The sequence below is a fragment of the Vulpes lagopus genome, chromosome 23 (genome assembly GCF_018345385.1).
Source record: "Vulpes lagopus strain Blue_001 chromosome 23, ASM1834538v1, whole genome shotgun sequence".
Lineage (NCBI taxonomy): Eukaryota > Metazoa > Chordata > Mammalia > Carnivora > Canidae > Vulpes > Vulpes lagopus.
In genome coordinates this window covers 18,949,662-18,965,003 of record NC_054846.1, presented here as the reverse complement: position 1 = coordinate 18,965,003, position 15,342 = coordinate 18,949,662, and the positions used below count along the sequence as shown (strand labels likewise).

The 15,342-nt window shown below is 38.4% G+C and overlaps 1 protein-coding gene across 1 annotated transcript in view; it reads right to left on the bottom strand.

The window, feature by feature from the left end:
• The window catches only part of TTC29 (tetratricopeptide repeat domain 29), a 168,545-nt gene that overhangs the window by 116,876 nt on the left and 36,327 nt on the right, over positions 1-15,342 (bottom strand). The window contains exons 5-6 of the mRNA XM_041737971.1: positions 12,258-12,481; positions 7,293-7,478 (exon numbers count right to left, since the gene is read on the bottom strand). Coding sequence (XP_041593905.1) covers positions 7,293-7,478; positions 12,258-12,481 — 410 coding nt within the window. The remainder of the gene's footprint in view (positions 1-7,292; positions 7,479-12,257; positions 12,482-15,342) is intronic.

The window sequence follows — 15,342 nt, the reverse complement described above, 5'->3', positions numbered from 1 at the left end:
TATATTTCCCCACTTGGATTTTAAGAGTTTATTTTCAAGTGTTTCTTATAAAATTTAATTTTTTAAAAACTATTTTATTTGTTTACTCATGAGAGAGAGAGAGAGAGAGAGAGAGAGGCACAGAGACACAGGCAGAGGGAGAAGCAGGCTCCATGCAGGGAGCCTAATGTGGGACTCATCCTAGGACTCCAGGATCACAACCTGAGCCAAAGGCAGATGCTCAACTGCTGAGCCATCCAGGCATCCCTAAAATTTAATTTTTTTTAAATTTTTTTATTATTATTTATGATAGTCACACATAGAGAGAGAGAGGCAGAGACACAGGCAGAGGGAGAAGCAGGCTCCATGCACCGGGAGCCCGACATGGGATTCGATCCCGGGTCTCCAGGATCGCGCCCTGGGCCAAAGGCAGGCGCTAAACCTCTGCGCCACCCAGGGATCCCCCTAAAATTTAATTTTAAAGTATGATACAAGAAGTCATTAGCATGACTGCAGAATGTTTGGTAAATATAGAAAATCATAAAGAGAAAAATTAAAATGATGCTTAATTGTGACACTGTGTATCTTCTGGTTCCAAAATTACTGACATGGATTAACTTTTGTAGATTTAACTATGTTTAATCAGTTTCAGTGTTTATTGTCAGTTCTTTTACATTAGGACTTCTTTCTTCTTGAATTTTTAGTTTTGATTTGTCTCTTGCTAAATAGGAGAATACAATATACATGGAAAATACCTTCCAAGTGCACTTTCTGAAGCTTGCAAAAGAGAGTCTCCCATTGCTTCACACAGGAACCCAATCTTGGCTCTGTAGCATTGCTCTCCCTTCTCAGCCTCATAGCATTCCACTCTTTCCCCTCCCCTCGAGTCCCAGGGACTTTGCTTCTTTTTATTTTGTGGCATTTGATGTTGCAAAGGAGAAAATTGTGTCTTAATTTTTGTTACAATGCAGGCAATCTGTGCTTTCTCTTTGAATGCAGGTAGGAGTCCGCCTTCATAAAGGCATTTACAAAATTACTCAGAATTTGTCTAGGATCTTTCTTAATTTTTGACCACAGTATGAAGGGCTATTTCAATCTACACATTCTGAGGGCTTTCTTAGGGTCTGGAAAGTTTTCTTAAAATGTCTTTGGTCATTGTCTTTGTTTCAGTTACTGTATACTCTTACTCTGGGTCTTCCATACTTACCCTGTCTTTCCCCTGCACTTTGCATGAGTGCTTTAAATTTGTCCTCAAAATCACCGATTCAGTTTTCTATGGAGTCGGTTCCGCTTTTTATTTTTTCCACTCAGTATTTTAACTCTACCAACACATCTTAACTGAAGCATTCCTTACGTCATCTGGGGCTCTTTCTCAACCCATTTGGATCAATCCTTGGGCTTTTCTGTCTTCCACCTGTATCTTTCTGCAGATGCCAAAAATTTTCCTAAAATGATCACTTTTGCTAGATTGTTCCTTATCTGAGTCTTCAGATAAATGCCAGGTCTTCCTTGAATTTCCTACACCCCCCATTTGGGAGCAGTCTCTGTAGTCTTGGGTTTTCAAGGTAAGCAGAATGGATAGTCTGACCTTGCCTCTCTGTGCACTGGCCCCACAGTTCTAGTAGAATTGCCTACTTCTACCTATAGTTGGGGGGTAGTCGGTAGAAACAGCACTTCATTCAATATCAATGCCTAGCAGGCCTTCTCCTAGGACAGATATTGATCTCCTCTTACTTTAACTCACTGGTTCTCTTCTAGTTTGGACAGTTCTTGAAAACATCTAGTCTTTGGAGCTTCTTTTGAAGCTTGTCATCTTGCTCATGGACCTATCTCTGTCCTAGTTATCACAGGACAGGATTTCTATGCCTAACACTTCTATGCTAAGTCTCTTTATGTTAATTTATGTTCTTTATGCAGAACTTAAAAGATTTAAAGGGTAAAGGTTTACTTGCCCAGGACTGATCTTTGCAGGCTTGCTTCAGCAAGGTTCTAAGGAAACCATGCAGCTTCAGTGCTTTTAAGGCAATCAGTTCTAATCTATTGCAGTCCCTCTCCTCTGACAAGGGAGAGATTGGTGATCCCCAACAAAGAATGCCTGTGTAACAAATCTTGCTATTTTTATGGTATATCCTATGGCTGCAACCATGAGGCAGAGACCTCAGCCTCCACCCCTTTTCCAGCTCCCCCTCTGCTGATCATGCAGGGGAGGGGCTGAGCTACATCAAATCATGAATGCTGAGCTGGCAGGGTAAGGCTTGTATGAAGGCTATGCCACATGATGTTGCTATTGTGTGTCCCCAGTCACACCAGGGGTGTGATCATACTTCCCTAAACATACAGCATCCAATGAAAGGGCAATGGGCAACCAGCACACCTGCTACTGCTCCTGTCTCTGTGAGTTCTCTTGGAGCAGTGCTGCTCCAGCAGGCCTGCTGTGAGTGCTGCTGACCAATTACCTTGTTAGCATGGCAGTTGTCCCAGCAAACTGGGCATCTGTTCAGGTCCATACCATGGCCTTCTGGAAGCAAGTCAGAGGACTGGAAATAAATCAAAGACCAAGATTGGAATGAGAAGAGTCTGCTGGTGGTGTTGTTGCCAGCCTTCAGGAAGGCCAATGAGTGACTATTAGCAGGAACTAGCTTTGAAAAATCCTAAGTAGAAAGAAACCTATGGGGTTAAGGCTCTCAGTAATAAGATACCTTGTTTCTTTTTTTGTTATCTTGGAGGGATTTGCCTTGGATGGGGTGGATACTTCACTGACAGAAAAGCTGAACCACTGCCCCTCATAAAATTCATGCAAAAAAAAAAAAAAGAAGAAGAAAAGGAATGTCTTCTCCATTATCACTAGAAATGGGTGAAAATGTATTAGGAAAAATGATAACTGAACATAGGCAAGACAAAGGTGAGTGGGCTCCTGAATTCTAACTCCTTTTCAATGGTGGGCTTCTCCACAGGTATGTTCCTGGATCTACCTTCCACTACTGGATGTATCAGGGGAGAGTGCAACCACTCTAGAGTGTCTTCACAACACTCCCCTGCTTCTGGTGACTTCTGGCCCCTGGTGAACTGCACCAAGATACACTACCTAGAATCTGTCCATGGAGCTCACTGTCAACAATAATTCTAGGACCTGAACTGGGCAAGCCAAACAGGACAACACCTTTCTTCAGAAGTTCCCCTGTCATTGAGAGAGCTTGGGATCAATTCTGGAGAACCTGGTTAGCCAGTGTTCAATCCCTGCAGTACCATCACAGATGATGGCCTCCTGAACTGGGAGATGCGCACTGCCTAAACTCTTCCTACATTGGTATTCTCCTCCCCATTTTCAGTGACCATGATCAGCACTCCAGGGTTATCAGCCAACATCTATTTCTAATCATCCTCCTGGTCTCTAACAGCAAAGTTGAGACTCAAAGCTCTTATGGGTTGAAAGGGAATGGGTTGCTGCCAAGAAGAGATGATATTTACAAGCCATGCACTGAATTGGAAAAGGAGGAATAGGACAAAGAGGTATACAGAAATTAAGGGTTAACTTGCCCAAGACTGATACTTTCAGGCTAGCCTTTCAGAAAATATATTGGCCCTTCTGCAAGGCTCCATAGAAACCATCTAGCCTCAGTGCTAAATCCATTAATCTGGTCAAAAGCAAGGCTGGGGCCCAGATCTTAAATCACTGGAAGTGGGGAAAGGGGAAAGGTGTTGGTACTTGCTCAACTATGAATGCTGATGTGGTCAATTCTGTCTGAGCTTGCTTATCCCATCCCCAATCCTAATAGAACCACAACTGCAAGGCTTGGACCCCGGTATCCTGATCAGGCCAGGGAAGGGGCTGGTGCTGGACCCAACCACTGAAGGTATCTGACGTGAATAATGAGAATGCCAGTACTTTAGCCAATGGAAATCAGACCACATTGTGTACTAGGGCCTCATCTTTAACAGCAGTGGGAACTAGAACCCGTGCTTGACTCTGGCCAGGGGGCTTTGGGTAAGGATCTGGTCACATATGTGTCAGCGGGCTGCACACTGGCCCTGACTGTACCCAGGTTCCCAGTCCCTGTGACTATGGCTTCTGCTCATGTTCATTTGCTCTATAGTTCCCTAAGGGTTCTGGAGCCATGCCCTGGACTACAGCCTGCTTGGTTGGGCCCTGACAACCTGCCCTTTGCCATCTGCCAGCTGGTATCCTGCTTTAACCTGCCTCTGAGCCCAGCTGCTGCCTAGCTGTTGCTGTGGGGCCTCCATTTGCTTGTCTGGACCAATCAGCTCAGATTTGCGGAAGCTACACCTCCATCACCTCAGGGGGAACCCTACAGCCAGGTGAGTCCCCACTGCACTCTGGCCACATATTCTAAGTAGTCCTAGTTCACCCTTCTCATGAAAATTTTACCCAGATTGCAAAAGCTGCACAGGTACTTTTCACCATTGCAAGTCACATCAAGCACTCAAAGCCAATCTCTGGAATTTGCAGCAACACCAACTCATTTTATCCATCAGGCAATAAAGGCGTGGCTCCTAGGGTCTGCGAAGTGATTAATATTTTAGACCTGACAAAAAGTGGCTGCAAAACAAAAAAATACAATCTAACTTAAAAATAATTTCATAGCCAAAAGGTTCTAATTGCTGTGGAATATGGGTGCATTTTATCACATTGTAGGGTGGAGCATGTAAATGTGAGCAAGCCAAGGACCTGCAAATGTAATCTCATGGCAGTGCCAGCCTCACGTTTCCCAAACTCAGCCTCATTCTCAGTCACTGAAATGACAATGAATAAATGAATAGATAAATTAATAAGGAAAAGGGGCACCTGGGTGGCTCAGTTGGTAAGGGTCTGCCTTTAGCTCAGGTCGTGATCCCAGGGTCCCAGGATGGAGTCCCTCATTGGGCTCCCTGCTCAGAGGGGAGCCTGCTTCTCCCTTTCCCTCTGCCTGCCGCTCCCTCTGCTTGTGTTCTCTCTCTCTCTGCCAAATAAATAAATAAAATCTTTTAAAAAAATGGGTAAGAAAGGAAGCAATGAATAAGTCCTCCAACAGAAATGCATGCAGAGATTTTAAAAAATCAGGAGGGAAACTGGAAGTTGTTGTTGAATGGGTATTGAGTTTCAGTATTGCAAGATGAAAAAGTTCTGAAGACAGATTGCACAACAATATGAATATACTAAATGCTACTGAGCTGCACTCTTAGATGTTCAGATGGCAACTTTTGTTAGGCATTTTTTTTCTGCAATTTTTTTTGGAATCAAACTGCATCTTAAGAATCATAATTAAACTTTACACAAAAATTCAGAATATAACTATGATAGCTATTTGAATCTCATTGAGCCACTCTTACATTTTCATCAGTGTGGCCCTGACTTCTTCGGCCTTATTTTCATGTTATTTCTTCTGTGATTTCTTTTTTGGGACCAGTAATGCATAGTTGATATGATTTATTCTTGCAGGTGACAGAAAATTATTGCCCAAATTACAGAAACAAAACAAAAACTCCATTCAATGGAAAGATTTCCTAGAGTGGAGAACAAAAAGGTGCTAAATTATATTCTAATATATAATTTTCATAATTAGTACATCATGAAAATAGAGGAATCCTTTGCACAGAGGAGTGACTATAGGCTCTAAAGCTACCTGACTAGTCAATACTAACTTCACGACTAACCAGTTTAATCTCTTTGTGCCAGTTTTCTCATCCTCATAGTGAAGATAATAATTTTCAAAAGCTTAAAAATGTTATTTGCCTCGAGACCTTTGAAATGAGAATAATTTTTAAAAGCTTAAGCAATAATTTTCTTTACTTAAGCAAGAACTTATCCCATTTTTCTTTAAAGATTTATTTATTTGATAGAGATAAAGAGCACATAAGCATGAGCAGGAGGGGCAGAGGCAGAGGGAGAGAGAGAGAATCTCAAGCAGACTCCCCTCTGAATGCAGAGCTGGACTCAGGGCTCGATCTCACCACCCTGAGATCACAACCTGAGCTGAAACTAGGAGTCGGAGGCTTAACCAACTGTGCCACCCAGGCACCCCACAATTTATCCCATTTTAAGAAACTGAAAGACGAAACTCTACTTTTAACAATAGGCTAAATGTTTTAACAAATAATTTGTCAAATTATAGCAATATTATCCTTTCCTTGCCATGAAGCTTAAACCCAAAGTCTGAATGCAGGTGTGTTCCTATTTTGCCTTGCCACTTTTAGTTCTCACCGCTGCTCAGAAACACACTTTCTGCTTTAAACAGGTTGCACCTCCTACCAGTTCCTCTAATTATGCTTTAGTAGTGCATTCTTACAGAATTGATTGTCCTGCTTCTTTACCTGCCTAAATTCAACCCATCTTTCAAGTCCCCCACCAGTCCTTGCTGATTCCATTTTGCCTTTTTTGAATCTAGTCTATGATCTCTCACTTCTCTGAATTTTTTTGGTGTTACTGAAGATGGCCCTCCAGATGGCCCTTGAGCCACCATCTACTGCCTCCTAGCACCTACCATGTTGTAGATTGCGATGTGTAATTTTCTATTTATATATTAATTTTTACCTTTTGCAGTGTCCTATATAGTCCTACCCACAAAATAATCAATATTTTCTTATTTAACTGTTTGGCCAAAGTTAAAATTTTTGTGGAAAATCAGACAGTTTTTTTGAGAAAAGAAATAGCATTATTCATGCTAACTTTTCATATATTTTCTTTGCATATAATCTACCTACAATTCCTTCCATAAATAATTTTAACTCTTAAGTTTCTCTTTGCATTCTTTAGTAAAACACCATACAAAATGTATTTTTGACGGTATTTGTTGCTGTTTTAGACTTTGGCTTGCGTTAAGATAACCTTATGAAGTTACTTTTAAAGGACCTTTCCTTCGGAAATTGTTATAAAGCCACGATGGAGTGATATCTAAACTATAGAGGGGGTACAGGGGGTATGGGAGCGCTAGGAAAATCACGAAGTATGTCTTCCTTTTTTCCCATTTTCATACACAAGAAATCCAGTTAAAATGAAGAGAGGGCTGTAAGAAAGGAAAGGAATGCAAGCCCTACAGCACGCGGCACTGACAGACGCGTGTGCATGGGTACGGCAGCAGCCTGCTCTTGGTGATGCTGCTGCTGGGAACTCCAGCCTGGGCGCTGGGGGTGGACGTATGACTGCAAGGAACGCTTTCGCGGAGCCCCTAAGTCACACACCTTTGCTTTTTAATTGCAACAACTTACAGTCTTATACTAACGCCTCAGGTCTTTTTCTCAACCCCCAAGTGCTTTCTGGCTGCACCGACTCTGAATCCTCCAAAGCAACCAGGACAGCCTGACAAATGACCACTCACCCTCTTCCTCGAAGAGAAGTCCCATGTGCGCTTGAGCCTCGGCTTCCTTCTTCCCACCGTCAATTTTGATCAGTTGAGCAATCTTAAAACATCGCTCATAGAAGTGGTTCCTTACCCATTTGTCTTCAGAATTATTGAAGTAACAGGCCAGTGCATACAAGTTATTATAGACGTCTTCAAAGTATTCTTCAAAGAAAAACATAAGCTGCGTTAGAAAAATATCTCACGGCCTGTCCCTTCAAATGGCAAACCAAACTAGTGATATTTATTTTCCCTTAAAAAGAGGATTAGCTATTTTAAAAATGGAAATGCAAAATTAAATTAATGCGTCTTAACCACTAAAACAGTTGCGTTAAAGGATGTGCACACGAAAAAAAGCAACCAAAATCTTTCTGAAAACTTAGAACATGTAAGAAATTGACATACTCTTTAGTTGAAACACTAGACTATTTAAGACAAAAGACAGGATAATATGTACTAGCACTGTTCTCAGGTCTATTGCAAGAAATGAATATGTGTTATCATCAAGTACTTTTCCCATTAAAGATTTGAAAAGTATTTAGATTCAAGAGAAAACAATGTTTCCTAACTATGGGGGGGGGGGGGCTAATGAAGAAAGCAGATAAGATATGGAAATAGAGTATTTTTACTCAGAAGGAAAAATAATCACGAGCTTATTGATATAATAATATGGGGATTGGGATAACCCTATAAGGTTCATATACGTTCTGCAATGTTTCCAGGGATACAAGTTACTAGCCATGCTAACAAAGAATGGATTTCTATGCTTCTATTTCTCAATATCTTTTTCTGCTGAAAATGAACTAATACTAGTCATCCTTCTCACTCAGTTATTAGTTTATTAGTTGTTAGTTTTTAAACCCTCCCTTTTTCCCTAAAGTGGCACCTGACCTACTTGTATACAAAAAGCACATTAATAAATTGTGAATTAGTCTTTTAAACTGCAGTCAATAATAAACTTGGACAAAAACCTGTGTGTTAATAAATTGTGCCTCAGTCCCGTAAATTCCATTTTATTGGTAAATATGAACAAATTCATAATTTTTATGTCTTTTTGCATCTGTGTTATAAGCACAGTTGTAGATATATGGTAACTTCTGGATTACTCTTCCAAGGATTTTATAATAACAATCATTATCTATTAGAATTTATTGATATTAATTATTCACAACAATCAGAAGAGTCAACTCAAATGTTCCTGAAAGGGCTACAATTATGAAAAATATTTATACATTGCCCAGTAGTATTCCTATAAGACTAAAATCAAAAGGCCCAGAAAAAAATGAAATGAGGTTGATTACAACAAAAGGTAATTTTCAAGAACTATACATGTCATTCTAATGTATCAAAAGAAATTTCTGAAACTTAAGTCATTCCTTTACACATGTTGCTTCATAATTTCATAGGAAATTAAGGCTTATCTCAAAATAAGAGTTATATCTAAACATTAAAGTTAAAAAAAATAGAGGTCTCCCTGTCTCTCTATTTTAATATATTTTTTTGAAGGAGCTGGGGATTCTGGAGAGCCATTCTGCTGTTTAAGGTTACTCACAATAGGCATGAGTTTAGGTAAAAAGCAGTGAGTAACTGGAGTTATTACTTGAAACAAATACTCTCATCTCAGAACTGACTTCTCTTATGTTTTATCTTTGCATTGTGAACCTTCTACCTAAAGTGAATGGAGCACTAAAGTGTGCTTTGTAATGTTTTATATTCTTTGTCATCTTTATAGTTATTAGAGAATTATGATTTTTAAAAGTCTAAAGCATTCCATATCTTCCATTTTCAAAAAGTTATATAAAGAGTTTTTGAAAAATTGATCCCCAAATAATTTTTCTGACTTTCAGTAATCAGAAAAAAATTTCCAATATTTCACGTTTTTTTTTTTTTTTAGAACAAGTTGTGTTAGCTATCGTTTCCATATTTAAAAACCACTTGTTATCTAAGCTATTTTTCTACAGAAAAAATGGGGTATTTTTCAGAGCATTAAGTATAAGGGAATATATTCAAGTTTTGAATCTTTGAACAATCCAAATATATGCACTGTACCCTTTACATTCTAAGCAGCCTTATCTCCTTGTTTGTAGACCACTTACTTGAATTGTCAGCAGATATTTACAAGATGAAAAACATTTTTATTGTTGGTTTATTATTTAGATCAGTATTCATTGTGCTATCTAAAAAAGGAGATTCTATGGTGAAATAAATTGGAAAATGTAGTTGCTAATTTTCTTCTTTCAGTGGCCACACACTATGCATCACTATGTTAAAGGCTCTGGTAAGTCCCGCGATAAACCAACCTACTTAATATCCATGTTAATTCACCTGGTGTTTCTCAAACTTATTTTGCCAGATAATTATTTTTGTTTTGCTTTACATAAAACCGTTGGAAAGATCCTGGAGACTCTTTGTATAGAACACAGTTGGGGTATCTTAAATAAATGTTATTAGGAAAAAAATTGCTGCTTAACCATTAACAATAATTTAAAGTCACGTGTAAATAATGTTTGAATTATCTATTGATTCAGTTGCCCATTACCATTATTGCCATCTCTTCTCCAGCCCCATGGGGCACAAGGCCCTAATCATAATATTACAGATGGTACAGAGATGATTTACAACAATGGGTAATATAAAAAATGTTATTAGGGACCAAAAAATCCATCTTAACAAATGGAAAATAATCAAAAAAGAAATGGCTGGCTTACTTTAAATACTTCTGTGCTATAAAACAGCAAGTGATGTTTTGAAGAGTAATTTAAATAAATCTAGGTTCCTGCTCTGTAAGTCTCAAGAGACAGAACTGACCCAAGATGACTATTGTTAGTGCCATAGCTTTGATTAAATGAACTTCATTGTGACCCTAGAATGATAGTGTTTCCAATGAGAAGCAATGAGAATGCTCAGAGATACGCTACTTCAGGAATATTTTTTTCAGATTCCATATTCCATTCCATGACCATAGAGGATAGAATCTTGAGACACCAGATTTTTATATTCTAGGTTAAGTGTGTGTGTGCACCTGTGTGCATTCTTTAAGATCTAGGATTAATTCAAAGTATTAAGAGTGAAGGTGTCTATCCCATTTTCTGGGATGTTTTTAACTCATATCACAACCTTTCCTCAATAAAGTTTATATGTTAAATGTGAAAACATTATACAATTTTTTAAAGCATACAAATATTCACATGTACTTCAGCTGAAGTATTCTCAACAATGTTTTTTTGCAATAATTTTAACTTTCTATATTGCAACCAGGCAAAAGCCACTGCATTTTGAAGGAGAAAACCTTATAGAAGAGTTATTCTGAGCAAGAGGTAGTTTTATTTCACTTAACAAATGCAACTTAGTTATGATGAACATATGATAAAGCCACCCAGTAAAGAAAATATTTTTTTTACTAACATGTATAAAATATTGACTACTATAAAGTTTGCACTTTGTTAACTTTTGAGGTTGGAGAAACAGTTAAAATGTTTAGTTACTTATCTTAAATAAAAAATTAAAATGTTTTCTACCTTAAAATAGACTACTTAGCATTTTAGTTTCTTTATAATTACAAAATGCTTTATGACAAGTTTTTCATATTTAAGACACTTTGTAACAAGTGATGTATTTGGCTCATATTTATGCTACTCAAAAGGAGCCTCTATTTAAAACACTTAGTGAGTATGATGAATTCAACTAGAAAAAATGACTAATGGGGAAATTTTATCTTGTTCAATTCTATTTTCAGTGCAAATATCACTTCAGAATTTGGAGCTGAAGCTAGAATGTAGGTTTTTTACAATAGCATTTTTTATTTATAACAATTAATTTCTTGAGAAATTAGATGTCACATTTTAGAATTCACCAAAGTATTCTATTTTTAAAGTCAATCCTGAAGTTCAATAATTTTCATAATACAAATATTCACTTCCTTTCTACACACACATACACACACACACTCACTTGTGTTGTTAGGATTTTTGTGTATCTCCTATATGTAAGCCAGGTGACAACCTGATGGGAAACATGTATTAACTCCACTATAGAGGGTGAGAGACTTTTGCTACCTCTCTAGTACTATTCCAAGTCCCCAATAAGTTTCCCCACTGTAGCACTGATTGACAAAAAGTTGTGTAATACTCTATTTTCCCATAGAAAGCCCTAAAATGAAATATAGGCCTTGTTTGGCCCTGAGCTTTTCTTTTTGAGTCCTATGGTCTTTTCACACAAAAAGTTGAAGAAATTAATAATTTAGACCACATCAACTTTTAAGATTTCCTTTCTTTGATTACCTAAAATGACTGATTCTTAATATGTAACTAGGAAGACTCATGACAATATCAGTATAATTATAGGAGAGATTAAAATATTTTCAGTACTTGAAACATTGATTTTCTGGAAAATCTTAAGATACAAAAAAAGGAATTTATTAGAAAAATGTGATGGATAATATAAAGTAAACAATTTAATTCATAATTGTGAATTGCAGGCTTTTTGCATCTTCTCACTATTCACTAATAAAAATTTTCTGATTGAAATCTGTAGGATTTATAGATAAGACCCTCAAATTCCATCACATAAATACTAGAAAATCTGTATAATGTTCAAGTTATACTCTTTGAATGTATCTCATCAGTAAAAGTCAAAATTCAGGTTATATATTTTTAAAACTATGGAAAGATTTGTAATTCATGATACAAAAGATTTTAATGGATTGGAAAATTCTGGAGATGTCATCAGGTGCTATGTATTGTCTTCCCGGCTTGGAAAGACATCAGCAGGATGCCCCTGTGTCTGGGCAGCTTTGTGGTTCAGCATTCCCTATCATGTATTCCATAAAGATGCTTAGGTGTCTAGAAGGAGTTGTGCTAAGGTGTCTTCTTAATGTTTTGAATCCTCCCTCAGGCCCATTGTTCTGGCTTCTGCAGGACTGCTGCCCACAGGCCGTCCACTCACCTTTCCTTTCAGCTGCCTCAGCCCTGGTCAGGTAGTGGTAGAAGTGATCCAGCTTATCAGGCTGCTCCTCCAGGGGTCTCTGCATCCAGAAAAGGGACCTAACTCTCGCAGTCTCCTGCAGGGCATCCCACTTCTGCATCAGGGCGAAGAGCTCAGTAAAGGACTTATGATAACCATCTCGCAGCATGTCCACACAAATGTTCTTCTTGTATGAGTTCCGGTAACTGGGAATAATAAGAAACCCAACGCTCAGAACATTATTTTAATCCTTTAAATCTGTGCAGTGTTTTTTCTTCTCTAAGTTAAAGGTTGAATCACACTGCCTTTTTCTTTTTTTTCCTGAGTGAAAGCTGAAAATGCTCTTTGCCTCGAACACTTGTAAATGAACAACTTCAGTTTAATGAAAGATGCCAGGAGCTACTCAAATGTAGTCATTTTAGTAAAATTACATTATAAATATATCAGTTCCAGAGCTGAGCTCAGAACCGACTATTGTCAGTCCGTTCTGGCTGCTAGAACAAAATACTAGTGACTGAGTAGCTTACAGACAACAGAAATACATTGTTCACAGTTCTGGAGGCTGGAATTTCAAGATCAAGGTGCCAGCATGGTCATGTTCTGGGGAGGGCCCTCTTCCTCCTTCATGGTTGGCACCTTCTCACAGTATCCTCACATAGTGCAAGGAGTTGGGGATCTCTCTGGAGACCTTTTTTTCTTATAAGGCACTAATCCCATTCATGAGGGCAGAGCTCTCATGACCTAAGCACCTCCCAAAGACCTCAATTACTAATACCATCACCTTTGGGAATTAGAATTTAAACATATGAATTTGGGGGAACACATCCAGACCACAGCAATTACAATGTCCACAAGTACTTGATGTACTAGCCTCCCAGTAAAACAAAACAGAAAAAATCCAACATGCCAAGAAAAAATTAAACATGCCATTAAATATTTTAAAAATGTACTCTATATTAAGTGGCTTCATTGTATGTTATGGAAGTTCATTCATTTATTCATTCATGCTTGGATGTTTGGCTAGAAAATGTTTACTAAAATCTATTACTAAGTATATTTGAAAAATATTTTCAGTTAGGAATAAGGTAATTATTTGTTACATTACTAATTTGCTTCTAATTTAATAATAAATCAAATGCAAGAAGATAAAGTGACAAATGAATATTCCATTTATTTATTCAACAAATAGCTATTAAATTTTCTAAGTGGAAGGCACTGTTCTAGATTGAATGGATTCATTCTCCTTGTGAAGTTTGTATTCTAGTGGGAGAACACAACTAACACATAAGTAAGCAAATAATAAATAATGTGAGATGATGAAAAGTACTATACAGAAAATAAACAGGGTTATGGGATAACAGCTGTGTGGTGGCTATTATTCCACTTAATGAGCAATCAGGAGCCAAATCGTATAGTTACTAATTATATTACATTTTTTAAAAGTTAGGAGACAGTATTTAGAGCAACTGACATAATGTGCTACTACCAGCAGTAAAAATTTCAATGTGAAGTGGAAACAGCCTAGAAGTTAGAATACTCAAGGTTGAGGCCAGTTCTACTTAAACTCCTTGGACTGCATTTCATCTCATTTGCAAAGTGTGCATATCAATATATGCTGTACCTATATCAGGATTCTTCTAAGAACAAAATTAAATTATAAATGTGAAAATGTTCTGAGAAGTTTTAAGTCCTGCATACTGGTTTCCAGCTCCTGGCTATGCAACAGATTCATCTATGGAATTGAACAAACACACAAACAAACAATGCCCATGTTCCATCTACCAAGAATTTCTTACTCAGTGGATCAACTTAGGCATGAAACAAGACACATTAAGATAGGTGAAGAGAGGAGTGGTGAGAGTGATGTTTTAAAAGAAAAGACAAGACGTCAAAGCCATGGTAAGAAGTTTGGACTCCAAGCTAGGAATGAGATGGAGGTAGAGCCATTGAAAGGTCTGGGTTAGGAAATGGAGTCATTACTCCATGAACCTGAAGTTTAGAAAAGCCATCTGGATGGAGTGTCCAACTGAATTGTTACCCTCCCCTATCTGGCAGCCAGATACACACAGCACCTATTGTAGTAGGATTTATACACAAAGAGAATAAGTAAACCATATTACCAGGCCCAAAGCTCAAAAAACACCATCTTGTATGAGACCAAAAACATATGATAGGCAGGTAAAAAGGTAACAGAATTTTGTTTGTTTCTGCCTTCTAGTCAAGAAGGAGGAGAATATGAAGAAGGAGCAGTGAGGCCATGTCCTCTCCTTCTCCTCCTTTTTACTTGCCCCTTCACAAGTATAGCAAAATTCAGTTTCTCAGTAGAAGAGGACCAGAAGCAGCCACTGTAATTTCCCATAGCTCCTGAATGGTACAGGTGAAATGCCATTAACAGTCTAGTGAGCTCCATGTATGACACAAAAGTTAATGGAAAGAGAGGGCTGGTGTATCTGTCATAATGTCACTGGCCACAACAAGGAGGTGTGTGCTAACATGCTCTTGTATGGGCTGCCCACTGGGATCGAAGGAGGACATAGCCATAACTCGGAGAATAAGAAGCAACAGGGAGCAATCAAAGGAGTCAGGTCAGCATATTTCCAGATCTGACAGAAAAGGATGGATTGAGTGCATCAGAGGTGGACACCTGTATAGAATGCATCCAACTACAAGTGAGAGAATGTGTTTCATAGTGCCTTTAGAACAGCAGGTTTCCACTTAGCACAGCACAAGATGCCTGAAGGTAGGCATCTGCTGGCCTTGATTCAGTGGCCTGGCAAGTTCAATGTGTCTGGGATTATCTTAATCTTTCCCTCATGCTTGTCCCCTGCTGGTCACTGGAGGGTTGCTATAGCACCCGGTACTGTGTCCACCTTCAAGGCAAAAAGAAAGGGGTGATGGGTGGCACCAGATGTGTCTTTCCTTGTTATTGGTGGGGAATAAAGCATTCCTATAACTGCTAGTAGATTCTCACTTTGGTCCCATTGGCCAGACCTTTGTCACATGGCCATCCCTTGCTGCAAGGAGACTGGCAAAACAAATAACCTGCCTGTTCTTGGACACATTGCTT